This window comes from Leucopleurus acutus (assembly GCF_964270905.1).
Source record: "Leucopleurus acutus genome assembly, chromosome: 4".
Taxonomy (NCBI): Eukaryota; Metazoa; Chordata; class Mammalia; order Artiodactyla; family Delphinidae; genus Leucopleurus; species Leucopleurus acutus.
The window spans coordinates 126,984,328-127,011,217 of record NC_139146.1 but is presented as its reverse complement, the minus strand read 5'-3'; the positions used below and the strand labels follow the sequence as shown (position 1 = coordinate 127,011,217).

General features: G+C 41.1%; 1 protein-coding gene across 1 annotated transcript in view; it reads left to right on the top strand.

Moving 5' to 3' along the window:
* The window catches only part of FHIP1A (FHF complex subunit HOOK interacting protein 1A), a 270,219-nt gene that overhangs the window by 222,283 nt on the left and 21,046 nt on the right, over positions 1-26,890 (top strand). The window contains exons 7-8 of the mRNA XM_082838676.1: positions 11,625-11,792; positions 17,248-17,327. Coding sequence (XP_082694802.1) covers positions 11,625-11,792; positions 17,248-17,327 — 248 coding nt within the window. The remainder of the gene's footprint in view (positions 1-11,624; positions 11,793-17,247; positions 17,328-26,890) is intronic.

The following is a 26,890-nucleotide window of genomic DNA, read 5'->3' as shown; positions in this document are numbered from 1 at the left end:
GAGTTCAATAGTGTCTGGCCTTAAATTTAGGTCTTTAATCCTTTTTTTTTTGCCGTATGCGGGCCTCTCACTGTTGTGGTCTCTCCCGTTGCGGAGCACAGGCTCCAGATGCGCAGGCCCAGCGGCCATGGCTCACGGGCCTAGCCACTCCGCGGCATGTGGGATCCTCCCGGACCGGGACACGAACCTGTGTCCCCTGCATCGGCAGGCGGACTCTCAACCACTGCGCCACCAGGGAAGCCCTTCTTTAAGCCATTTTGTGTTTATTTTCGTGTATGGTGTTAGGGAGTGTTCTAATTTCATTCTTTTACATGTAGCTGTCCAGTTTTCCCAGCACCACTTATTGAAGAGGCTGTCTTTTCTCCGTTGTATATTCTTGCCTCCTTTATCAAAAGTAAGGTGACCATAGGTGTGTGGGTTTATCTCTGGGCTTTCTATCCTATTTATTGATGTATATTTCTGTTTTTGTGCCAGTACCATACTGTCTTGATTACTGTAGCTTTGTAGTATAGTCTGAAGTCAGGTAGCCTGATTCCTCCAGTTCGTTTTTCTTTCTTAAGATTGCTTTGTCTATTCGGGATCTTTTGTGTTACCATACAAATTGTGAAATTTTTTGTTCTAGTTCTGTGAAAAATGCCATTGGTAGTTTGATGGGGATTGCAATCTGTAGATTGCTTTGGGTATTTTAGTCATTTTCACAATGTTGATTCTTCCAATCCAAAAACATGGTGTATATCTCCATCTGTTGGTATCATCTTTAATTTCTTTCATCAGTGTCTTATAGTTTTCTGCATACAGGTCTTTTGTCTCCTTAGGTAGGTTTATTCCTAGGCATTTTATTCTTTTTGTTGCAGTGGTAAATGGGAGCGTTTCCTTAATTTCTCTGTCATATTTTTCATCATTAATATATAGGAATGCAAGATATTTCTGTGCATTAATTTTGTATCCTGCTGCTTTACCAAATTCATTGTTTACCTCTAGTAGTTTTCTGGTAGCGTCTTTAGGATTCTCTGGGTTTAGTATCATGTCATCTGCAAACAGTGACAGCTTTACTTCTTCTTTTCCAATTTGGATTCCTTTTCTTTCTTTTTCTTCTTCTGATTGCTGTGTGTAAAACTTCCAAAACGATGTTGAATAATAGTGGTGAGGGTGGGCAACCTTGTCTTGTTCCTGATCTTAGTGAAAATGGTTTCAGTTTTTCCCCATTGAGAACGATGTGGGTTGTGGGTTTGTCATATATGGCCTTTATTATGTTGAGGTAAGTTCTCTCTATGCCTACTTTCTGGAGGGTTTTTATCATAATTGGGTGTTGAATTTTGTCAAAAGCTTTTTCTGCATCTATTGAGATGATCATATGGGTTTTCTCCTTCAGTTTGTTAATATGGTGTATCACATTGATTTATTTGTGTATATTGAAGAATCCTTGCATTCCTGGGATAAACCCCATTTGATCATGGTGTATGATCCTTTTAATGTGCTGTTGGATTCTGTTTGCTAGTATTTTGTTGAGCATTTTTGCATCTATGTTTATCAGTGATATTGGCCTGTAGTTTTCTTTCTTTGTGACATCTTTGTCTGGTTTTGGTATCAGGGTGATGGTGGTCTCATAGAATGAATTTGGAAGTGTTCCTCCCTCTACTATATTTTGGAAGAGTTTGAGAAAGATAGGTGTAAGCTCTTCTCTAAATGTTTGATATAATTCGCCTGTGAAGCCGTCTGGTCCTGGGCTTTTGTTTGTTGGATGATTTTTAATCACAGTCTCAATTTCAGTGCTTGTGCTTGGTCTGTTTATATTTTCTGTTTCTTCCTGGTTCAGTCTTGGAAGGTTGTGCTTTTCTAAGAATTGTCTGTTTCTTCCAGGTTCTCCATTTTATTGCCACAGAGTTGCTTATAGCAATCTCTCATGATCCTTTGTATTTCTGCACTGTCAGTTCTTACTTCTCCTTTTTCATTTCTAATTATATTGATTTGAGACTTCTCCCTTTTTCTCTTGATGCGTCTGGCTAATGGTTTATCAATTTTCTTTATCTTCTCAAAGAACCAGCTTTTAGTTTTACTGATTTGCTATTGTTTCCTTCATTTCTTTTTCATTTATTTCTGATCTGATCTTTATGATTTCTTTCCTTCTGCTAACTTTGGGTTTTTTTTGTTCTTCTTTCTCTAATTGCTTTACGTGTAAGGTTAGGTTGTCTGTTTGAGATGTTTCTTGTTTCTTGAGGTAGGATTGTATTGCTATAAACTTCCCTCTTAGAACTGCTTTTCCTCCATCCCATAGGTTTTAGGTCGTTGTGTTTTCATTGTCATGTGTTTCTAGGTAGTTTTTGATTTCCTCTGTGATTTCTTCAGTGATCTCTTGGTTATTAAGTAGTGTATTGTTTAGCCTCCATGTGTTTGTAGTTTTTACAGATGTTTTTCCTGTAATTGATATCTAGTCTCATAGCGTTGTGGTTGGAAAAGATACTTGATGCGATTTCAATTTTCTTTAATTAACCAAGGCTTGATATGTGACCCAAGGTATGATCTATCCTGGAGAATGTTCCATGAGCACTTGAAAAGAAAGTGTATTCTGTTGTTTTTGGATGGGATGTCCTATAAATATCAATTAAGTACATCTTCTTTAGTGTATCATTTAAAGCTTGTGTTTCCTTATTTATTTTCATTTTGGATGGTCTGTCCATTGGTGAAAGAGGGGTGTTAAGGTCTCCTACTATGATTGTGTTACTCTTGATTTCCTCTTTTATGGCTGTTAGATTTTGCCTTATGTATTGAGGTGCTCCTATGTTGGGTGCATAAATATTTACAATTGTTATATCTTCTTCTTGGATTGATCCCTTGACCATTATGTAGTGTCCTTCTTTGTCTCTTGTAATAGTCTTTGTTTTAAAGTGTATTTTGTCTGATATGAGAACTGCTACTCCAGCTTTCTTTTGATTTCCATTTGCATGGAATATCTTTTTCCATCCCCTCACTTTCAGTCTGTATGTGTCCCTAGGTCTGAAGTGGGTCTCTTGTGAACAGCATATATATGGGTCTTGTTTTTGTATCCATTCAGCCAGTCTGTGTCTTTTGGTTGGAGCATTTAATCCATTTAGATTTAAGGTAATTATCGATATGTATGTTCCTATTACCATTTTCTTAATTGTTTTGGGTTTGTTATTGCAGGTCTTTTCCTTCTCTTGTGTTTCCTGCCTAGAGAAGTTCCTTTAGCATTTAAGGCTGGTTTGGTGATGCTGGATTCTCTTAGCTTTTGCTTGTCTGTAAAGGTTTTAATTTCTCTGTTTAATCTGAATGAGATCCTTGCTGGGTAGAGCAATCTTGGTTGTAGGTTTTTCCCTTTCATCTCTTTAAAGATGTCCTGCCACTCCCTTCTGGCTTGGAGAGTTTCTGCTGAAAGATCAGCTATTAACCTTATGGGGATTCCCTTGTATTTTATTTGTTGTTTTTCCCTTGCTGCTTTTAATATTTTTTCTTTGTATTTAATTTTTGATAGTTTCATTAATATGTGTCTTGGCGTGTTTCTCCTTGGATTTATCCTGTATGGAACTCTCTGTGCTTCCTGGACTTGATTAACTATTTCCTTTCCCATATTAGGAAAGTTTTCAACTACAATCTCTTCAAATATTTTCTCAGTCCCTTTCTTTTTCTCTTCTTCTTCTGGGACCCCTATAATTCGAATGTTGGTGTGTTTACTATTATCCCAGAGGTCTCTGAGACTGTCCTCAATTCTTCTCATTCTTTTTTCTTTATTCTGTTCTGCAGTCGTTATTTCCACTCTTTTATCTTCCAGGTCACTTATCCGTTCTTCTGCCTCAGTTATTCTGCTATTGATTCCTTCTAGAGAATTTTTAATTTCATTTATTGTGTTGTTCATCATTGTTTGTTTCCTCTTTAGTTCTTCTAGGCCCTTGTTAAATGTTTTTTGTATTTTCTCCATTTCCAAGATTTTGCATCATCTTTACTGTCATTACTTGGAATTCTTTTTCAGGCAGACTGCCTATTTCCTCTTCATTTGTTTGGTCTGGTGGGTTTTTACCTTGCTCCTTCATCTGCTGTGTGTTTCTCTGTCTTCTCATTTTTTAACTTACTGTGTTGGTGGTTTCCTTTTCGCAGCCTGCAGGTTCGTAGTTCCCTTTGTTTTTGGAAGTCCGCCCCCAGTGGGTAAGATTGGTTCAGTGGGTTGTGTAGGCTTCCTGGTGGAGGGGACTAGTGCATGTGTTCTGGTGGATGATGCTGGATCTTGTCTTTCTCTTGGGCAGAACTGCATCTGGTGGTGTGTTTTGGGGTGTGTGTGACCTTATTATGTTTTTAGGCAGCCTGTCTGCTAATGGGTGGGGTTGTGTTCCTGTTTTGCTAGTTGTTTGGCATGGGGTGTCCAGCACTGTAGCTGCTGGTCGTTGAGTGGAGCTGGGTCTTAGTGTTGAGATGGAAATCTCTGGGAGAGCTTTTGCTGTTTGATATTACGTGGAGCTGGGAGGTGTCTGGTGGACCAATGTCCTGAACTCGGCTCTCCCACCTGAGAAGTTCAGGCCTGACACCTGGCGGGAGCACCAAGACCCTGTCAGCCACATGGCTCACAAGAAAAGGGAGAGGAAAAAGAAAGAAAAATAAAATAAAATAAAGTTATTAAAATAAAAATAAAAAATAATTATTAAAAATAAAAAAATTAAAAAAATAATAAAAAAAGAAAGAAGAGCAAGCAAACCAAAAAACAAATCCACCAATGACAACAAGCGCTAAAAACTATACTAAAAAACCCCCCAAAAACGGACAGACAGAACCATAGGACAAATAGTAAAAACAAAGCTATACAGACAAAACCACACAAAGAAGCATACACATACACACTCACAAAAAGAGCAAAAGGAAAAAAATATATGTCGTAGCTCCTGAAGTCCACCACCTCAATTTTGGACTGATTTGTTGTCTATTCAGGTATTCCACAGATGCAGGGTACATCAAGGTGATTGTGGAGATTTAATCCGCTGCTCCTGAGGCTGCTGGGAGAGATTTCCCTTTCTCTTCTTTGTTCGCCCAGCTCCTGGGGTTCAGCTTTGGATTGGCCCCACCTCTGCGTGTAGGTCACCAGAGGGCGTCTGTTCTTTGCTCAGACAGGACGGAGTTAAAGGAGCAGCTGATTCGGGGGCTCTGGCTCACTCAGGCTGGCGGGAGGGAGGGGTACGGATGCAGGACGAGCCTGCGGCGGCAGAGGCCGGCGTGACATTGCAACAGCCTGAGGCGCACCATGTGTTCTCTCCGGGGAGTTGTCCCTGGATCACGGGACCCTGGCAGTGGCGGGCTGCACAGGCTCCCGGGAGGGGAGGTGTGGAGAGTGACCTGTGCTTGCACACAGGCTTCTTGGTAGCTGCAGCAGCAGCCTTAGCATCTCACGCCCGTCTCTGGAGCTCAGTTAGGCGGTGCTCTTAATCCCCTCTCCTTGCACCCCCTCTCATTGCCCCCGAAACAATGCTCTCCTGCCTCTTCGGCAGCTCCAGACTTTTTCCCGGACTCCCTCGCAGCTAGGCGTGGCGCACTAGCCCCTTCAGGCTGTGTTCACGCCGCCAGCCCCAGTCCTCTCCCTGGGATCTGACCTCCCAAGCCGGAGCCTCAGCTCCCAGCCCTGCCCGCCCCGGCTGGTGAGCAGACAAGCCTCTCGGGCTGGTGAGTGCCGGTCGGCAGCGATCCTCTGCGCGGGAATCGCTCCGCTTTGCCCCCCACACCCCTGTTGCGCTCTCCTCCGCGGCTCCCGAAGCTCCCCACTCCGCCACCCGTAGTCTCCGCCCGCGAAGGGGCTTCCTAGTGTGTGGAAACCTTTCCTCCTTCACAGCTCCCTCCCACTGGTGCGGTCCCATCCCTATTCTTTTGTCTCTGTTTTTTCTTTTGCCCTACCCAGGTATGTGGGGAGTTTCTTGCCTTTTGGGAGGTCTGAGGTCTTCTGCCAGTGTTCAGTAGGTGTTCTGTAGGAGTTGTTCCACGTGTAGATGTATTTCTGATGTATTTGTGGGGAGGAGGGTGATCTCCACGTCTTACTCTTCCACCTTGTTGTCTTTGTAGTTCTTTGTATTGCAACTAAGAAGAATCTTTCTGGAACAATTAGTAACAGGAACAATTAGTAACAGGAAAGGGATGGATCAAATGATCATTGGAATACTCTTCAGATCTCTGCTTCTAAGCTAAAATATATTTTTAAATTTTATTTTAAAATATATTTGGTTTGTTATTTCTGACCTGAAAGCCATGCTATGAAATACCTTTCTTAGTGATATTTGGAATATTTCAATAACAAAATTCTATTGGATGTGGTTCAAATATAACGGATCATATATTGAATTATACTCTGATAGGTTACATTATAATGAAGTAGTAGGATACAGATTATACACACATAGAATAGGAAAAGAAAGGCTCTAGAAATAATGTGTTGACTTCTCCAGGGAGAGGTTTATCATACGTAAGAGCTCCCAACCTCCACCCGCCCCGGTGGAGATTAGTCCCTATCATAGGTAATTAGTCAATTAATATTTAATTGATTTAATTAATGATTATGTTTAATGTATTACAGATACATTGAGGAAATGCTGGGGAAAAGAGGCAGAGACTGGCTTTATTTTTAACATCTTTTCCTAAAGCTATGTTGCTGAAGTCATTGTAGCCATCACTGTAATCTCCTCCTTCCTCAGGTGTTTTAGGAATGAATAGCCACACGTATGGATTTTGGATGTTATGTCCACTCACGGCCCCCTGCCTGCCTCTGGCAGTGGGGTCAATGCAGTGAGTGCCTGCAGGTCGAGAAGCAGAAGGAGCCAGGCAGGAGGGAGCCTCAGTCATCAACTGCAGACTCTTTTCAGACTTGCAGTCATTGAATGTTTTCTGTCCTGAATTTGACTGAAACAGTGGGGCCGCTCCCTGAGAACCAGGGTGACTGTCTTCCCTCTGTTCCTGAATGTTCCTTGTGCTCTGTATCCTTGGAGGGAAGGAGATGCATGGGAAGAGCCCATCCAGCTGCCGCCCTTGACAGCACTTGGGTGGACATGCCTCCTGCCTGTCTGTTAGCTTGTCTTTCTCTGGCAGCAGCAGGAAGGGTCTTAGCCTGTGTTCCCCTGTTTCATGCAATCCAGCCTCATCTTTCCTTCCCCGCTGCTGCTTTCAGTGGGCAGAGGACCCCTGGTCTCCTTGTTTCCTGCTCTCTGGGTGGAGCCGCTGGGGCTGAGGGCTCACAGAGGACCCAGAGGAACCCTAGCTTGTCTAGTTTTCTCCTCTACACCAAAGGACTAGCCAAGGAAGGGTGGCTTCTAACTTGGAGAGGGTGCTACAGTCACCTGATCCCACTGGCTGACACCTCCCTGGGCGACAGAAGGTAGGACCCATCTGTTTGTCCCAGTGTGACTAGATATCACACACACACACACACACACACACACACACACACACACACACATCCCCAATTAGCAGGTGGGAAATATATTTTTCAGGACAGACAATAAACCTGCCATTACAGCGAGGATTCTGGTGCTAATTTAGATGCAAATGGAATTGCCCAACTGGAGCTGATTACAGAAAGGTCAAGAGGTCTATATGCTCAGTTTCCCTCCTGCGCTGTGCATTAAGTGGGCATGATGGCTGGGCTTGGTTCTAGCCTTCACTTTTGAGAGAGTTTTGACTTTGTAGAAGTGGAATGTGACGCACAGTGTCAACTCCTCCCTTCCCACTCACCCCCTTTTTTCAAAGAAAACAAAACCTCTATTTTGTCCATTTCTGGCAAACTTGAAATTTTCATTAAAAAATAAAAATGCACTGTTGGAGCTCTTAGGCTCGAATAAAAAGGAGTAGACTGACTGTAAATTCTGTTCAGAGAACCGATCTCAACTGTACATGCACTTCACCCAGATTCAGGCCATGCTGGGTGATGGCCTGGAGTAGAAGGAACTGGTGGGGAAAGGATGGCAGAAAGGACTGTGAATTTGTTGGGTTACTGCAGTACTACTTCAGTGGTTTTCAGATAGTTTTGACTGTAACTCATGGCCAGAAATTTATTTTATACATTTGCGTGTGTGTGTATCTTTTTATTGAACATGTAAGAAGTCACATACGTAATATATTGTATTACATATAGTTTGAAGAAAATATGTATACCAAAGTTTCACAAAACAGTAGTTACTCATGCTACGTGCAGTGTACTCTAATATTTTCCATTTGAATCTGGTCTAAACCATGAGTGGACCAATACATTGATTTTACTACCCACTTTTGGGTCTCAAACTGTTGTTTGAAAAACACCAGTTTAAGGGATTGGTAAAGGGCACTTGGCATGAAGGAGGACTCAGGTAAGGGCTGGTGGAGGTGGAGAAGGTGGCCAGGAAAGAGATTTCAAAGAATAGAGTAAACTGGACTGGATAGCAGTAAAATTAAGTACCTGAGTCAGAGCTCCATTCTAGAACTTGGGCTGACAAGGAAGCATGTGAAAGTGCCTAAACAGATATCCTGTTTGGGTTCATGGTTGTACGTCTCTTGTCAAGGATAATTATTTGTTTGTGGGAACCGAGTTTTCCTTAGGTCATTGCCGCCATTGCGGTCTACCTTTAAGAAGAAAGAACGTTCCTAAGCTTTAGCATTCTTAAGCTTTATTATTGCATATTATGTGGTAGAACCTCATTTACCGTTTCTAGTAGAATTTCTATGTAAATTCATAGCTACCTGCAGTTCTTTATAGAACAGGTCAATAAATACTGACAGTCAGCCATAAGCAGAAGGTCCTCCTTACATCAGCAGCCGATTGTCCTTCCTAATTGGACCACGAGGAGGAGGTTGCTCTCCCGTTTTGCTGGTACTTGCTCTTTGGGGCGTCAGGGGAACCTGAGTTTTACAGTCTTCCCAGCAGAGCCGCCTTCCCATGGTGGTTCATCGTTAGCTTTCAAGTGGTCACACTTAGGCTCTAGTCTCTTTCTCACTAAGGAGGTGACCTATTTGGAGGATTAGAGGAAGTTTCTGAGAAGTAAGGTAATGGGGCAGGAGAAGATTTTCTGGGGTAAAAGGCTTCTAAGGGCTCTGAGAATATGGAGGAGGGAAGAGATGGATAGAGAATGGAACCAGATTTTCTTGGTTGGGGTATTAGTTTAAGATGAGTGTGACCTCAATTTATAAAGACTTTGCAACTTGATGCTTAATAGAATTGGGCTTTTAATATTTATAGCATGTTATGTAAATGCCGCCCCCCCCCAAGTGCTTTCTTAAATCCTCTTAGCTTATAAATGACAGCTTGGATTTCTTAAAAAAAAAAAAATCTTTTCATTTTCCAGCTTAAGAGTAGTAAACAATAGATGCTTAATTCCCTTCTTTCATGCCAGGCCCTGAAGACTGAGATTTAGATTCTAAAGAGTTTATTGCTGTGCTTTTGAGCTTATTACGGTCATGCGTAACTTAAGGGGGGAAAAACTCATGCTGCATTACTGATGCAGAGGCAGCTCCTGGAATTCTGTGTGACGTGTCAGCTTAGCAGCACTCCATAGGTAAGTTGAAAAAACGGTATTGCAGGAACTACATGCAAGGCCCCTTTGGAATGATTAGTGCTAGTTTTTTTCTAGTGATCAGGATTGTTAGGGAATTAGATTTTTGCCTAAAGGCTTTCCCCCTTAGCTATACTGGTGACATCAGTTATTCTATAGGTCTTTATAAAGAAATATCCCCACTCACTGGGGCCTTCAGATCTCATGCAGAGAAGAGGGAGGAATTAAAAACTTAAGCTCAACTCTGACAGATGTCAATTGCTAGGTCCTTGGGGATTGTCATTTGTTCAGGAAACGCTTATTAAGTACCTTCTATGCGCTAGGCTCTTTGCATTGCGCTGGAGTAATAAAGAAAAAGTCACAGCACGTGTCCCAGGACAGTATTATAAGTGCCGTGAGCCTGGGACTAGCGAACATGGGAGAACACAGGATAGGAGCAGTTTGTTTCAGAAGCAGGGCAGCCCACGTGAAGCAGTCTTCTCGACGTAATTTATCTGCCATGCGGTGGATGCTTACCTATTTCCTTTGCTATATTTGGGCCACGGAGAGCCCTTTACCGTTGGCCAGATGACACAGGGGTGTGTTGAGTGTTTGAGGGCTCACAGGATTGGCTCTGGGCTGGGGAGCGAAGGGCTCGACGCGGTGCTCGGGCCGCTCACGGTACTGCCGGGTGAGCTGTCCATAGATTCTGAGAGTGGATTCAGATGTCCTATAGGGGCCGTGCTTAGAATAAAGAAAACAGACAGAACTGGTTTGGTATTATCTTATTATCTATTTGAACGCATCTATCTAGAACATCCCTAAGAACCAAGAAATTCGTAAAAGTAATTTAAGCCTTTTTGCACAGATGCATCCACACAAGGCCTATCTACGCTTATATAGCAGGTCTGGAGATGTGGTTTCTAAACCGATTTGTGGATTTTGAAGGCAGAAAAGGAGAAGAGGAATGGATTTTTAAAGGAATGGCCCAGTAACAGTATGATAAAGTGACAGTTAATGCTTTTAAAGGGAGGAAGAAAGAAGATGGAATACTGGAAAAGAAAAGATGTAATCACTCAAAAATTATCACCATCTGTTTCATTTATCAGGTGCATTAGACTCATGGCAGGGGAGATTTCTAAGCTTTCTAGGGTGTAAGGTTGGAATCTGAAATTTTGAACTGTTTCCCTCGTGATTTTCACGTACCCCTGTTTGAGTCTTTCTATATTACAGATGGCAAGGCAATTGATGACCCCTATGCTGCTTTTAGGAGGACGAAGAAACGTATATTAGCTCTTAAAATATTCCCAATAAACATGTGTAAAATTAAAATTTTGATGCTTTAAGGATCAAATCCTCAGCTCTTTGAAAAACTTGACTGTTCAGAGGGTTCTATTTCCTGAAAGATCAACGTTTTACTACGTGGGAAAATCACACCACATAGAAAATAGTAATCTGTATTATTAAAAAAAGTCACAGTTACTTCATAAGCAGTAAACTCTTATAGCACTTTATAAATAATACTTATATATATATATTATTCAGTTATAAAAATTTGGCTTACAACTTTCCAGAAACATATCTGAACATCTTGTGTTCAACAGCATTTTGTGTCTGGACCTCTCATTTGCTATTTATTATATTATTATTTTGTTTGCTACAGCATATATATAACCCAACTTCCTAGACAGAAAATATGTTCTTATGTTCCTAGCTCCTGTACATAGCAGGTCCCAATAAAGGTTTACTGAATGACTAATAATGAAACAAGTTGTACTGAGCTTTATAATTAATCCCTTACTGACCATGGAAATACTTTCTGTTATCTTTTTTTCTCCTTTGTGATTACACGCTAAAATCTTGATGGTGTTCGAACTGCATCTGGTAATTAGAGTCGCTGGAACACTTGAATTGCTTCTTTCTGCCTTTGCTTTTCCCTTGCTGAATTAAAGGGCAGAAGCAGCATGAGGTTTTATGGAATGTGAATAGGTTATGGGCTTCAGATGAAGCTCTGAAGTGTGTTCTTGTGGCAGGCGTGTTCTTGCCTTGATGGGTTCACTGCGGTGAGGCTGGGGGCCATTGAGGAGGCATGTATCAGAGCATTGAAGGGATGCTCACCTGTGCTCACTCTGTCATTGGTCCCAGGTGACTGTGGAGGAGGTCATGACCACAACTGCATATCTGGACCTTTTTCTGCGTAGCATCTCTGAGCCAGCACTACTTGAGATCTTCCTCCGTTTTATCCTGTTGCACCAGCATGAGAACGTCCACATCCTAGATACTCTCACGAGCCGAATCAACACCCCATTTCGGGTAAGGAAGGCCCCAGAGGAAGGGAATTTATAGCTCAAGAGAGATTTCAGGAGAGTTTGTTTTTGGAATAAAATTATGAATATTCTGTTTTCTTGTAGCCATTACTTTTCTATTTGGGAAGAGATGAACTAGATAATTTGTTTTGCTATCAGGAGCCCTTCTGTCAGGGAGGTGGGAGTTACTGCCTTTCATAGGACAATTTTTCTCAATTTGTCTGGGTTGGCACTTTCTTCTGTAGAACCAGCAGAATGTGCTTCTGAGGAGACAAGGTACAGGGGAACATATGGGCTTAATTAAGTTCAGGTAAAGCCAGGGAACCAAAGTGTATCAAGTCTGGGTATTTAGAGATCATATTTCTGTCATAAGTGTTTTGAAATGCACGTCTGGGCAGTTGTGAATTTAGGTAGTTATTCTTTAGTTTGGTGCTCTGATTAACTTTGAAAATCCTCTTATACCATTAGTATAATCCTTTGCAACCCTCTCTCCAAAGGCTGTCTATTTAAGTGCAGTTATTGTTTTAAAAGCAAAGGTATATTTGAAGAAAATGAAAACACTAATTTGTAAAGATACATGCATTCTAATGTTCATAGCAGCATTATTTACAATAGCGAGGATATGGAAGCAACCTAAGTGTCCATCAACAGATGAATGGCTAAAGGTGTGGTATAAATATACAATGGAATATTACTCAGCCATAGAAAAAATGAAATTCTGCTATTTGCAACAGCATGGGTGGAACTAGAGGGCATTATACTGAGTGAAATAAGTCAGAGAAGGACAAATATTGTGTGTTATCACTTACATGTGGAATCTAAGAAGTAAAACAAATGAATGAATTTAACAAAACAGAAACAGATGTAGAGGACAAGCTGGTGGTTACCAGTAGGGAGAGGAAAAGGGGAGGGGCAAGATAGGGGTAGGAGATTAAGAGGTACAAACTACTATTTATGAAATAAATAAGCTACAAGGATACATTGTACAGCACAGGGAATATAGCCAATATTTTATAATAACTTTAAATGGAGTATAATCTATAAAAATGTTGAATCACTATGTTGTACACTTGAAACTAATATAATATTGTAAATCAACTATACTTCAGAAAAAAGACCCATTAAAAATGCAAAAAAAGGTAAAGGAATAATTAACAGTGTTATTGTTTGTAACATATGTAGATGTAATGTGTATAACAGTAATAGCACAAAGGGGGGAAGAAGGAATAGAGCTATATAAGAGTAACATTTCTGTATTTCACTAAAATTAATTTAGTATAAATCTGAAGTAGAGTCTGATAAATTAAGGTGTATATGGTAAGTTCTAGAGCAACCACTAGTAACTCAAAAAAATAGTAAAAAAAAAATCATTAAAGGAATTAAAATGTTACTATGGGGGAAACATTCACTTAATGTAAAAGAAGACAGTAAAATAGGAATAGAGGAACAAAAAGACATCAGACATATAGAAAACAAAACGTAAAAGGGCAGATATAAATCCAACTATAATGATAATATTAAATGTAAATAGATTAAAAATTCAATCAAAAGGCAGAGATTGTCAGACTAGATAAAAAACAAGATCCAACTATTAGCTGCCAACTGGAGATACACTTTAGATTCAAAGATAACAGTAGATTGAAAGTTAACAGATAGAAAAAATAGGTTACACAAACAGCAACCAAAACAAAGCTGGAGTGGCTATACTGATAAGCCACAGATTAGACTTTGAAACAAGAAATGTTACTAGAGAGAAAGAGGGACATTTTATAATGATAAAGGGTCAATCCCTTGGAAAGATACAACAATTATAAATATATATGCATCTAAAAACAGAGTCCCAAAATTTATGAAGCAAAAACTGGTGGAATTTAAGGGAGAAATAGAAGATACAGCAATAGTTGTGGGATAGTTCAACACCTTACTTTTTTATAATAGATAGAACAAGTAGGCAGAAGATGAATAAGGAAATAGGAGACTCGAACAATGCTATAAACCAGCTAGACCTAGCGCAGTCATCTATAGAACACTCCACCCAACAGCAGCAGAATGTACATTCTCTTCAAGTGCACATGGAATGAACACTGTCCAAGATGGACCATGTGATAATCACTTTCAATGAATTTAAAGCGATTGAAATTATACCAGGTATGTTCCCTGGCCACAATGGATTGAAATTAAAATTTATTGACAGAAAGAAAATTCACAAATATGTGGAAATTAAACAGTACTCCTAAGTAACCAGTGGGTCAAAGAAGAAATCACAAGGGAAATGAGAGTGTACTTTGAGATAAATGAGAATGAAGATACAACATACCAAAACTTACGGGATGCAGTATAACACTGCCAAGAGGGAAATATATAGCTATAAACACCTACGTTAAAAAAGAAGAAAAATCTCAAATCAGTAACCTAACCTTCTACTTTAAGACACTGGAAAAAGAAGAGCAAACTCAAACCAAGCAGGAGGAAGGAAATAATAAGGATTAGAGCAGAATTAAGGAAATGAAGACTAGAAAAACAACAAAATCAATAGAAAATCACCAAAAGCAAAAGTTGGTTCTTTGACCCTCTTACACTGTTGATGGGAATGTAAATTGGTGCAGCCACTGTGGAAAATACTATGGAGGTTTCTCAAGAAAACTAAAGATAGAACTATCATATGACCCAGCAATTCTACTCCTGAGTATATATTCGAAAAAAACAGAAACACTAATTCGAAAAGATACATGCACTCCAATGTTCATAGCAGCGTTATTTACATTTGCCAAGCTATGGAAGCAACCAAAGTATCCACCAACAGATGAATGTTTAAAGAAGATGTGGTATATATATATTCAATGGAATACTAGTCAGCCATAAAAAGGGATGAAATTTTGCCATTTGCAAAATTTGGATGGACTTAGAGGGCATTATGCTAAGTGAAATAAGTCAGACAGAGAAAGACAAATACTGTCTTAATATTACTTATATGGGGAATCTAGAAAATACAACAAACTAGTGAATAAAACAAAAAAGAAGCAGACTCACAGATATAGAGAACAAATGTGGTTGCCAGTGGGGAGAGGGAAGGAAGGAAGGGCAATATAGGGGTAGGGGGGGAAAGGGATATTATGGGATTATATGGAATCAATGTGTGTGAAATTTTTGAAAATTATGAAGTACTGTAGAATTTAAAGAATCTTTCATTCAATAAAAACAAACTAAAAAACCTCATAAAAAAGTTGGTTCTTTGAAAAAGTTGACAAAATTGACAAACTTTTAGACCACTAAGAAAAAAAGTGAGAAGAGTCAAATTAGCAAAATCTAGAATGAAAGAGGGGGTATTACTGTTTGTTGACCTTATAGAACTAAAAAGGATTATCTCCATTGTACCCATGGGAAGACTTGGACCAGACATTGAGAACTACTGTTGCAGCCTCTGCCCAGTGGAATGATGCCTTGTCAGAGTTTATAATGAGATACAATATTCATACAGAGCAAAACTGTATAAAGCCTAAATATACAGTTTAATTGTAAAGAAAACACCATGTCATCATCATTCAGGGGAGAATGAAACATTGCCAACACCTCATAAGCCCCTTGGTAGCCCTCTCTGATTACAACCCTCTCCCTCACCTGCAGAAATAACCATGATTCTGATTTTTGTAATAAATATGCCTTCTCTTTTCTTCATAGTTAATGACATCTGTATGCATTGATAAAAAATGTAGTTAATAAATAAATAAATAGGATTATAAGGGAATACTGTGAACAGCTGCATGCCAAAATATTGGATAAATTAGGTGAAACAGGCAAATTCTAGAAAGACACAAACTTCTTTTTTTTTTTCATAGTTACTAAAATTTTACTCTTTTTTTTACATCTTTATTGGAGTATAATTGCTTTACTATGGTGTGTTAGTTTCTGCTTTATAACAAAGTGAATCAGTTACACATATACATATGTTCCCGTATCTCTTCCCTCTTGTGTCTCCCTCCCTCCCACCCTCCCCATCCCACCCCTCCAGGCGGTCACAAAGCACCGAGCTGATCTCCCTGTGCTATGCGGCTGCTTCCCACTAGCTATCTACCTTACGTTTGGTAGTGTATATATGTCCATGCCTCTCTCTCGCTTTGTCACAGCTTACCCTTCCCCCTCCCCATATCCTCAAGTCCATTGTCTAGTAGGTCTGTGTCTTTATTCCTGTGAAAGACACAAACTTCTGAAACTGATTCAAGAAGAAATCTAAAATCTGTAAAAAAGTAAAAACTTTTGTGTTTCAAAGGACACCATTAAGAAATTGAAAAAACAGCTGACAAAATAAGAAGAAATCTTTGCAAATCATGTGTCTGAAAAGATACTTGTATGTAGAATAATGAACTCCCTGGACTCAGTAATAAAAAGACAGATACACGGTGCTGAGCACCCTTGATAGTGATTTGCCCAGGTTACTATGGCAACATATAGAGAGGACTCGGACTGGGGAAAGCGGGTGTTGAGTGGTAATCCTGGGAGAAAGAGAAGAAAGATTTCCTAGGAGAGGTGATGCCTACAGTCCGTCTTTGAGAATAAGTAGGGTTATCCTGCAGAGGAGACAGAGGAAGACATTCCAGGCAGAGAAACAGCATGTGCAAAGGCGTGGAAGGAACAGAATGAAGTATTTGCTTCTTCCTAACTGTAAGGTGTGACCTGTCCTGAGCACAAGAGATGTTTTGGGGCACACCAAGTACAGCTCTTTCTCTACAACACCGTTACGGATTTCATTGACCAGCTTGTAAACCTGTCCTGCCTGGCACACAGGCTCGCCCTTATTCTCCTGTACAAAGAATGAGAGCCTAAATGACTTAAGTGGCCTGATGGAGCAGCAAAAGCTTACTCCCAAAAGGCACGGTGATTTTATAATGCACCTTTGGGAACCTTCTCTGTTGGACAGTTTATCTTTCCTTTTTGGAAATCAGAGACTGCAAGAAATCTTGTTTTTTAATGAACATCCTAGGAAAGTATATCATCGTCCCTCAGCACTATGGGAAATGGAACCCGCGAGAATGTTTACCCCAAAGCCAAGAGATAAGGCAAGAAGAGCTGAGGCTTAGGGCTGAGGACTCTGGAGAGAGAGAGATGGCTGGGGTATATGCAATGTTCTGTTAGCCCTGTCTTGCAAATAACCAGTGTCGTATTTGAAAATAACTAGGAAAACAAATGACATAAGTAGGAGATGGGGTGTGTGTGTGTGTGTGTGTGTGTGTGTGTGTGTGTGTGTGTGTGTATTGGGGAGTTGTAGGGAACATATTTATCTGGATCTTTACAAGTTGGAAATATGAGACAGGCATTTTATTAGGAGGGTAATTCTACATTTTTCTTAATCAAAACTGCTAAAAAAAAAAAGGTCATTTTATTTTGTAATTCTGATTTATTTACCATCTGTGTGAAGTAGAGCTGTCCTTCCAATATCTGAAAGAGATATTTTTCTTGCTTCCCAGCTTTGTGTGGTGTCCCTGGCATTATTTAGAACTCTCATCGGTTTACATTGTGAAGATGTGATGTTACAACTAATTCTAAGGTGAGTTGCCATCTTTTGTTCCCTTTAAAGGAAAGCTCTACACTATCGCTATTACATTTTTCTTTGGTAATGTAAGTGAAGTAAGGGCCATGCTTCTAAGAAAGAAAATCATCGAGCAAATCAATTTAATTTCTGCATTATTTCCCAAGGTTAATTTTCGTTTTACTGTTAACAGTTTTTAGGGGGCCAAATGCGTTATATTATACATGTGCTCCTGGAAAGAATACGTAGAATGTTTGGAAACTTTCAGAAGTATTATGAATGCTCTTCTGGTCCGTAGCTGCATGTCTTTCTCCTGAAGTACATTTTTAGGGGACTCGTTTTTGAAAACAACTTTTCTAAATATTAAATGCTGTTGATGTATAATTTCTATGACTCTTGCTTTAGAAATGGTACAGTGCTCACTGTCTGACCTGTGAGTATGTTTCAATTAAATTCAGTAAATATTTAATGAGTATTTTCTGTGCACAATTCAGAAGGGAATAAGGCATGGAGGGGATGAACTGAAAAGGACATACATGTATACAAGGCAGAAAAGGTATGTCCTTCAGACGTCCAGGTGGGAAAGGTTTCATGAAGGGACTGGTATCTGAAGACAGGCGTCAGAGTCTAAGTGCTGTTAAGACGACATTAGTTTGGTCGTTTGGCAGGAAACTCAGGAACACCCAGTCCTGCCTTGCCCCTGCCTCTGCTTCTCAGGGTCCGAGAGAAGCATCTCCTTTTGTGAAGGAAAAGAGTTGGTGAGGGCTTGTGCTCCCTCATTCCCCTCTGGTGGTGTGGAAGCAAAAAGGAAAGAGCCAACCAGGTCCTTGGGCACGCCCTCCACCTCCTCATTCCTTAGACCCTGTTTTTGACCCCTCCTCGGGCAGAAGAAGGGCAGAAGGAGCTGAGAGCAGCGCAAGAGGGAGGAGACCTGGGCTGCCCCTGGTCCCCACTGGGGTTTAGACATGACGTGAGCAGAATTACTGAGGAGTTGGCATCCCAAGAGGATGTCCAGCATTCCCACAGAAGTGACTGTGGAAAAGTAAGGGGGTGGTGACATGCGATCTTGGGAACAGCGGCAGAGACATCCCCCAGGATCTCGTGAGAAACACACATTCTTGGCCATCTTCCAGATGTGCTGAATCAGAAACTGTGGTGGTGGGTGGGGCCCGGCAGGCTGTGCTTTAAACAAACTCTCCAGCGGATTCTGACGCGAGGCTAAGTTTGAGAACCACTGGAAGGCTGCAGTGTAGACGTGGTGTCCTGCAAAAGGGAGCGATGCAGATACCACAGGGGGCTGGTGGGTGGAACGATGGTGGCCTTACGGAGTCACTCTTTTATGGGAGAGTATCACCTATTAATTTTTTTAGTTTAAAGAGAGCTTTTGGACTTTTTAGGGGTTTAGATCAGGTCATCAGTAACTAATCTTAGGGCATTAGCAAAGAATAAATCCGCTCATAAAGAAACACCCTGGGGAGACCGGGAGAGCATTAGTTATCTGTCCTAAAAGGATTACATTTGCTTCCCATCAAGTCTCTACTGATGTGACAGTGCATTAGCAGGCCTGAATGAAATCCATCAGAGCAACTCATTATAGCCTTTTTTACTGCCCAAAACCAGACTTTGCCTCCAACAAGGGTAAATCCTGATTATATTTGAATGTTAGACTCTTGAATGCTGCTTCTTTGATGGCATGGAAAGCAGCTGTCTTTTGCAGTGGACCTGGAAGCCTGGCCCAGCGTCCCAGCTCTGGGTCACCAGGGGAGACTGAGCCCAGGGGGCGGACACTTCTGTTCAGTGGCCTTTGTCTACTCGTAGGGCAGTTCCTGTTGTAAAAACTGTCCTCAGAAGTTGTACTGGTCAAAGCATCTTTTGAGACCCAGACCTGTGCCTTATGGAGGTGAAGAAATCAGCTCGTGATTGAAATACTTAGGCATCCAAGTCAGGGCTATGACTTCCAGGGCGAGTAAGGACCCATCATTTCCCAGGAAAGCACCTGAAGGGCACGTGGTCGCAGGTTCTGAACGGAGTCATGGAAAGACTGCTGGGCGTAACCATGGGTCCAGCGCTCTGAGCCTGAGTTTCTTCTCTGTTTCCTTAATGAGAATGATGGTGAGACCATAATAATAGTAATTGTCCTTTATTTAATACTTTATGTATTTCTAATTCTGTCGCGCTGCCTGGGGGAATCTGAGAAGAGCAAGTGGGGGGGGGGCGGATGCAGAGGTCAAAGGTCAGCACGCGGTAGACACGCGGGAAGCCTCTGCTTCCTGGTCTCTGTCCTCTGAACTGCTGATTGCCCCGCACATTTAACAAGTGTTTTCAATTGTAGTAAAATACGCAGAACCTACAATTTACCATCTTAACCTTACAGTTCAGTGGTATTAAATGCGTTCACAATATTGTACAACCGTTGCCACCATCCATCTCCAGAACTGCTCTCACCTTGTAAAACAAACCCTCTGCATGCCTTAAACCCTAACTCCCCGTTTCTCCCCTCCCCCAGCCCCTGGCAGCCACCATCCTACTTTCTGTCTGTGAATTTGACTGTTCTAGGTATCTCATGTAAGTTGCCTCATACAGTATTTGTCTTTTTGTGCCTGACGTATTTCACTTAGCACAGTGCCTGCAAGGTTCATTCATATTGCAGCAGGTCTCAGAATCCCCTTCCTTTTTAAGGCTGAATAATGATACATTATTTATACTCCATTTTGTTTACCCATTTATCTGCCGATGGACACTTTGAAATATTTATTTATTTATTTGGCTGTGCCGGATTTTAGTTGTGGCATGTGGAATCTTCCTTGTGGCATGCGGGATCTTTAGTTGCAGCATATGTGATCTAGTTCCCTGACCAGGGATCGAACCTAGGCCCCCTGCATTGGGAGCATGGAATCTTAGCCACTGGACACTTGGATTGCTTACCATTTTGGCTGTTGTGAATAACACTGCTATGAACATAGGGGTACAAATATCTCTCTTCAAGACCCTGCTTTCACTTCTTTTGTGTATATATCCAGAAGTGGAATCGCTGGATCATATGGTTATTCTGTTTAAATTTTTTTTTTTCCATAACAACTGCACATTTTACATGCCCACCAACAGTGCACAGGGTTCCAGTTTCTCCACATCCTCTCCAGTACTTGTTACTTTCTGTTAAAATAAAAATGGCATTTTGATAATCAAGCAAAAATGACAGGCAGATCTGAAGATCAGTTTTTAGAAGTAAAAACTGGAATTATTAAAATGAAAAACTGAGTGTTTGGTATAAATAGCATTTAAGATACAGATTAAGAGAGAATTAATGAACTAGAAGAAAGATTGAAGAAGTTACTACTAAATTTGCAGCAGAAAGACATAATGAGATTTAAAAATATGAGAACAAGGCTATGAACAATGGTGGCTGGAGTAATGGGGTGTAATGAATCCAGTTAGGACCCCTTGACCTATTCTGGTTTTGGAATTTGCTATCCCATAACGTTTTGGGGAGGATCAACTGTGGTGATATCTGTGAAAATATTTTGAAACACTGTAAAGCACTACACAAATTTAAGGGAGGGGAATTTTCTAGAAAATACATTTTAAACTACAGTAGAACCCCTTTACCCGCGGTTTCACTTTCTGAGGTTTCAGTTACCCAAGGTCAACTGTGGTCCAAAAATATTAAATGGAAAATTCCAGAAATAAACAGTTCACAGGTTCTAAATTGTGCGCTGTTCTGAGTATTGTGATGGAATCTCACGCCGTCCCACCCAGGATCCCTAGCCATTGACATCGTCTGCCCCTGATATCCAGCCATCAACATCCTCATGGCTCAGTGATCCAGGATCACCTTAAGTAGATGGTCCTCCTTTATATGTTAGAAGGTCGATAGCAGCCTGCGTCACCAGGCCTACATTGTTCACCTCACTTCATCTCATCCCATAGGCACTTTATCATCTCACATCATCACAAGAAGAAGGGTGAGTACAGCACACTAAGGTATTTTGAGAGACAGAGAGACCACATTCACATAACTTTTATTACAGTGTATTATTATAGTTGTTCTATTTTATTACTAGCTATTGTTGTTAATCTCTTACTGAGCCTAATCTATAAATTAAACTTTATCATAGGTATGTATGTATAGGAAAAAAACATAGTGTATATATAGGGTTCAGTACTACCCGTGGTTTCAGGCATCACTGGGGGTCTTGGAATGTATCCTCCACAGATAAGGGCGGGGGGTGGTTACTGTAATGAAAACAATGTCTTTTCTTATTTAGAATCTGTACCAAAAGCAAGGTCAATGAAAAATCCTTATTTTTCTAGTCATTTAAACTTTAAGGGACCTAAAAAATAGATTTATAACTTGTTCTTTTTGTTGTTGCCACTGTAGTCATTCGAATATGCATGATAAACTTGTAGATCTGAGAGGCAATAGAGCAGTGAAGATTATGTGAATCCTTTTAATGAAGTTATTTGCTCCATGGTAAATAAATGCATCAATTTTTGTTGCAACCCAGATACTCTTAATTATTGACATTTCAAAGTGATAATCCATTTGTAACTGATCTGTTTATTTCCTTTAGCAAAATATTAGAAAAGTAAGTTGAAATAAGGTCCCCCCAAAGAGAGGCTATTTAAGGGAGCAGAAAACCAAGGAGAAATTGCCCACCTCCAGGGATGTGACCTATGATAGGCCTAAGGCAGGCAGGAGATGCTGACAAGCAGTGAAGTGACAGATCAACTGCATGTTCTTGGCACTTCCCAGTTTAGGCAACATTTAATTGCTTAATACCCTGAATGCCATTTCTGAATATTCTGGTTGGGGTGTTTCTTTCAGAAGTGCTGGTCATTTGTCAGTTTTATGAACTGCTTCGCCTGTTGTATTCGGATAGAGGCTGTTTTGCTCGAAGAGAAGCTGCCTGTTCTCTTCAGGAGCATTTCCATCTTACGTGGGCATTGGGTGTCTGGAGGAGACGGGAGAAAAAATGCCAGTCTAGGGTAAGATGAATAGGAGAAACACAGCCAGAGTGTCTCTGAAAAACAAACCAGCTTTTTGAAATTCACTAATGTTGCTTTTAAGATTTTTGCCTGTTGGTACATTACTGAGGTTATCATCATCTCTTAAGAAGCACCTTGCTTCTTCATCATACTTCACTGCTTTGTTTTGTTTGTCTTTATTGTCAGTGTAGCAGTAGGCAACGTGTGTCCTTTGTTATTGATTGGTTATCACTGAATTGTTTCAGAAGTGATGGTGATTTATTTTAATGAGTAATATCCAATAAAATAGAAAATGGACCCAGGGTTCCAGAGGGTTGGGGAAATAATGAAAAAAAGGAGGACAATGTGGGGAATATATTTTTCCTGCTGTATTGGGATGACTTTGAGTAATCTGAGCCTCTAAAGCCATTTATTAGCCTCTGATTATATTTACTGCTTCCTGAATTTAAATAAAATCCCACCCCAGGCAAATATAGTTGAAATGAAAAGATAGTTTGATGACAGACATCTGTACTAAATTCCTAAGTGATTTTTCGGCTATCGACAGCCACTTTATTATTTTTTTATTGGAATATAATTGCTTTACAATGTTGTGTTAGTTTCTGCTGTACAATGAAGTGAATCAGCTATATGTATACATATATCCCCTCTCTCTTGGACGACCTCCCCCTGCCTCCCATCCCACCCATCTAGCTCATCACAGAGCACCGAGCTGAGCTCCCTGTGCTAACCACAGGTTCCCACTAGCTATCTGGTTTTTTTTTTTTTTTTTTTTTTTTTGCAGTACGCAGGCCTCTCACTGCTGTGGCCTCTCCCGTTGCGGAGCACAGGCTCCGGACGCGCAGGCTCAGCGGCCATGGCTCACGGGCCCAGCCGCTCCGCGGCATGTGGGATCTTCCTGGACCGGGGCACATACCAGTGTCCCCTGCATCGGCAGGCGGACTCTCAAGCACTGCGCCACCAGGGAAGCCCTAGCTATCTGTTTTATACATGATGGTGTATTTGATGTTTGACGTTTGGGGAGCTTGACTTTATTCTGTTTCTAATCTTTCTGTGTAAATGATGGAGAGACAGTGGGTCAGTGTACGGTTTTCCCACTCTTCCCTCTGGGATAATCCTTCGTTTTAAAGGCACAGTAGTAGAAGTACTGCTTTGAATACAGGGGTGTTATTCATTTGAACTGACTCTCCAATTTCCAATTTTATAGAAGCCCCTCCCTCCTTCAATCTGTGGGGGATCTCCCTTTACTTGATTTACTCAGAAGAAAGTGCTTAGTTTCTACTGAAAGCGTGTGTTTGCAGAGTTGCAAATTCCCAGTAACTCTTTATTCTAATATAATTTCAAGCTACCCGCTGGTGATATTTGATAAATAGCTTTATTAGGTTTGATCCACTGTTCCATTTTGTTTTAGTACTTCAAACAAAGAATAGAAATCTACATACATCAACTTAAATCATGAAATACGCTTTGTTTGAGCTGTAAGCAGTCATTGAGTTCCTGCAGTATATAAAAGCATTGACGCAGTTTATTTCTTGAATAATTAATGATGAAAATAAGGGTACAATAAATCCTGTGTAGTTGCACATTGGGCTTTCTGTGTTGTTTTTCAACTTGCTGTAATAGCAGTTACCCTGATTGTAATTTATATAACTTGAAAGAGGATCACACTGTTCCCGTCTTACTTAGTTGCTTAGCAGAACACAGAACAGAGGCAATATAAAATTCTGTGTTTACGCACAAGCTGGGACAAGAAGGGGAATGAGCCATATATCGTGGAAAATTATTTCCCTCAAAGTATTTTTCTAGCCTTGAATTCATTTTATCTTCGTTATCCCTGTGAAGTAGGTAGGCAAGTATGAGGGGAGGTGGGGTGCTGAATTTTTAGGCCAAAGACTGATATGAATACAAATCATTTACTATAGAACCTTGGGCACATCAGTTAATTGCTCTGAGATTCACTTTCCTCATCTGTTAAATGGGAATAATATCTGTGCTGCCCACCTCACAGCGATGTTGTGAGGGTCAAATGGAATGTATGTGAAAGATCTGTAAATGGTAAAGCACTGTATTCTTGTTTGTTAGTCCTTTTTCCTTTCTTGGAAGACCTACAGTCAGACGTTTTGTGTTACTGATCACTTATTTTCCTTACTGATTGACTAGCGTTATTAAGAAGTAGTCCTATTTCATGTATTCTGTCAAAAAAATCAATGAAAACGTCTAGCTTTTATATACTGGTTGCCCCCTTTTAAAAATAACTTTTTATTTTGGAATAATTTTAGATTTACAGAAAATTTGCAAAGGTGGTATAGGGAGTTCCCTTTATCCAGCTTCCCCTTAACATCTTATATAACCATGGCACATTTACTAGGAAATTACCATTAATACAATAATATTGACTATAGTACAGACTTTATTCAGATTTCAACAGTTTTTCTACTAATGTATTTTTTTTTTTTTTTTTTTTTTGTCTCAGGGACCTGTTCTTGGGTACCTCATTGCATTTAGGCCCCTTTTAATTTTATTATGTTCCAGTTTTTTATTATGAAATATTTTAATACGTAGAAAATTTGAATAAATAGTATAATGAACGCCCATGTATTGTGTATCTAGATTCAGTAATTGTTAACATTCTGCCCCTTTTTAACTTATATGTATGCTGTATAAATAAAATTTTTTTCTCAACCATGAAAAAAAAAAAAAATCCTGTGTAATCTGAGTTTCCCTGAGCCTCACTCGCCTGTGAGAGCAGAAGCGTTCACATCAACAACCACAGGATGGGTTTTCCTGGCTCTCACCCTAGCTCCTCATGAGCTTGGCCCCTGCAAAGCGTCAGCCGTCACTTCTGGGGGGTCCCAAGGGAGGGGCCTTATGTGTGTTCATGATCATGACGGTTGCCGCAGCATCATCTCTGCTGAGCCCCTTTGGTTGGTGCTGCCTCCCCTCTGTCCCTGCCGTGTCCCCGCCCCTCCTGAGAGTGCTGGGGACGGGGATGGCGCTCAGGTGCTGGAGCGGCACTGCCCCCTTGAGTGTTCTAGGGGCCAGAGCTGCGCTGGCTTCAGACAGGTGGGAGAAGGCCTCTCTCCTCTGCCTCACTCTTGGTCAACGAAGCATCTCTGCTCACAGAGATCCTCATGAAAAGAGGTCCTTCATTTTCTACCTACAGGATCTGTTTCTTCTGCGGTAGGGCTCAGGTACAAGTCCCCAGAGCTGGGTTAAGGATTAGAACAGATCTGGCCTCTTTTCCCCCACCCCGCTCCAATCTTTGCTTTTTGTTTTTAGAACCTTTGACTCCCATGCAGGTGAACTTATGCAAATAGATGCCACCACATCAGACATGCGGGGTGTGTCTGGATCTTAGGGAGAGGGATTTAGGCTCGTGTGTGTGTGTGTGTGTGTGTGTGTGTGTGTGTGTGTGTGTGTGTGCGCGCGCGCGCATGCGCGCGCATGTGTGTGTGTTGTATGCCCATGAGTGCAGGGAGGGGAGACCGGGACCCCCTTACCTGGCCACCTAGCTAAGGTTTGGGTTGAATGAGTCATGGTTTGATTTATTTTTTGAGAACAGAAGGTTCAGTGGCAAGTTTGTCATTTTATACCATGGACATTATTAAGACCTTAAGTGTAAACTGCTCTGAAGAGAATTAAATCTCTTTTCCTCCTTGACTCAGGTGCTTGCAGTGGCTCAGTCATTAATGCAAACATAGGTTTTCCTCTTTGGGACCAACAGGAGCTGCGGCTTAATGTTTACTGGCCTCAAGACATGCCCTGGAAGTTGTACTTTTATCTTTTTCACTGAATCCGTCATCACAGCTTGTTTTCCTCTGTACTGCCTCTCTCTCAAAAGCTAAATACAGAAACAAAAACACTCTGGTTTATTGACGATTGTGGTTGTTCGCCTACGGGCTTGGGGTCTCTGGCGTTGGCTCCTGCACAGACGTGGGACACTCGGCTCTGGCCGTGAGGCCTCCATCCCATTTGTGCCATCTTTGTTTAAATAAACAGTATGGTCTATCTCCCTGTTAGGAAAGGAAGCCATTTAAACGCTTTATTGTACCCACACAGCCCGCTAGTGTGCTCCAAGTGTGTCGGAAACGATTGCCTAGGCTTTCTTCTCTCCAGCTTCATAACGATCCTGAGATGCCTTGCTCACCACCCAAAAGGGTTTTGTGTGAAACCGGGCCCAGTGTTCCCCAGTGAGTCCTTGGCCCCTGTAATGTTGTGATTTATAAGGAGAAATATATATTTGGTGTTTGCCCTTTTTCTTTTGAGTCCCACCCCCGTGATATCCAGAGAGGGGAGAGGGTTGAATTAAGCGCTAATGGCCAGTGATTCAGTCAACCATGACTATATAATGAAACCTCCATAAAGCCCCGCCACGGTCGGTCGGGTTTGGAGAGCCTCTGGGTTGGTGAACGCTGGGAGAGAGACAGCCTGGAGAGAGCAAGGAAGCTCCACGCCCTTTCCCCACCCTTGCCCCGTGCATCTCTGCATCTGGCTGTTCCTGAGTTATAGCCTTTCGTAATAAACCAGCGACCTGGTAAGTAAAATGTCTCTGAGTTCCGTGAGCCGCTCTAGTAAATTAATCGAACCCGAGGAGG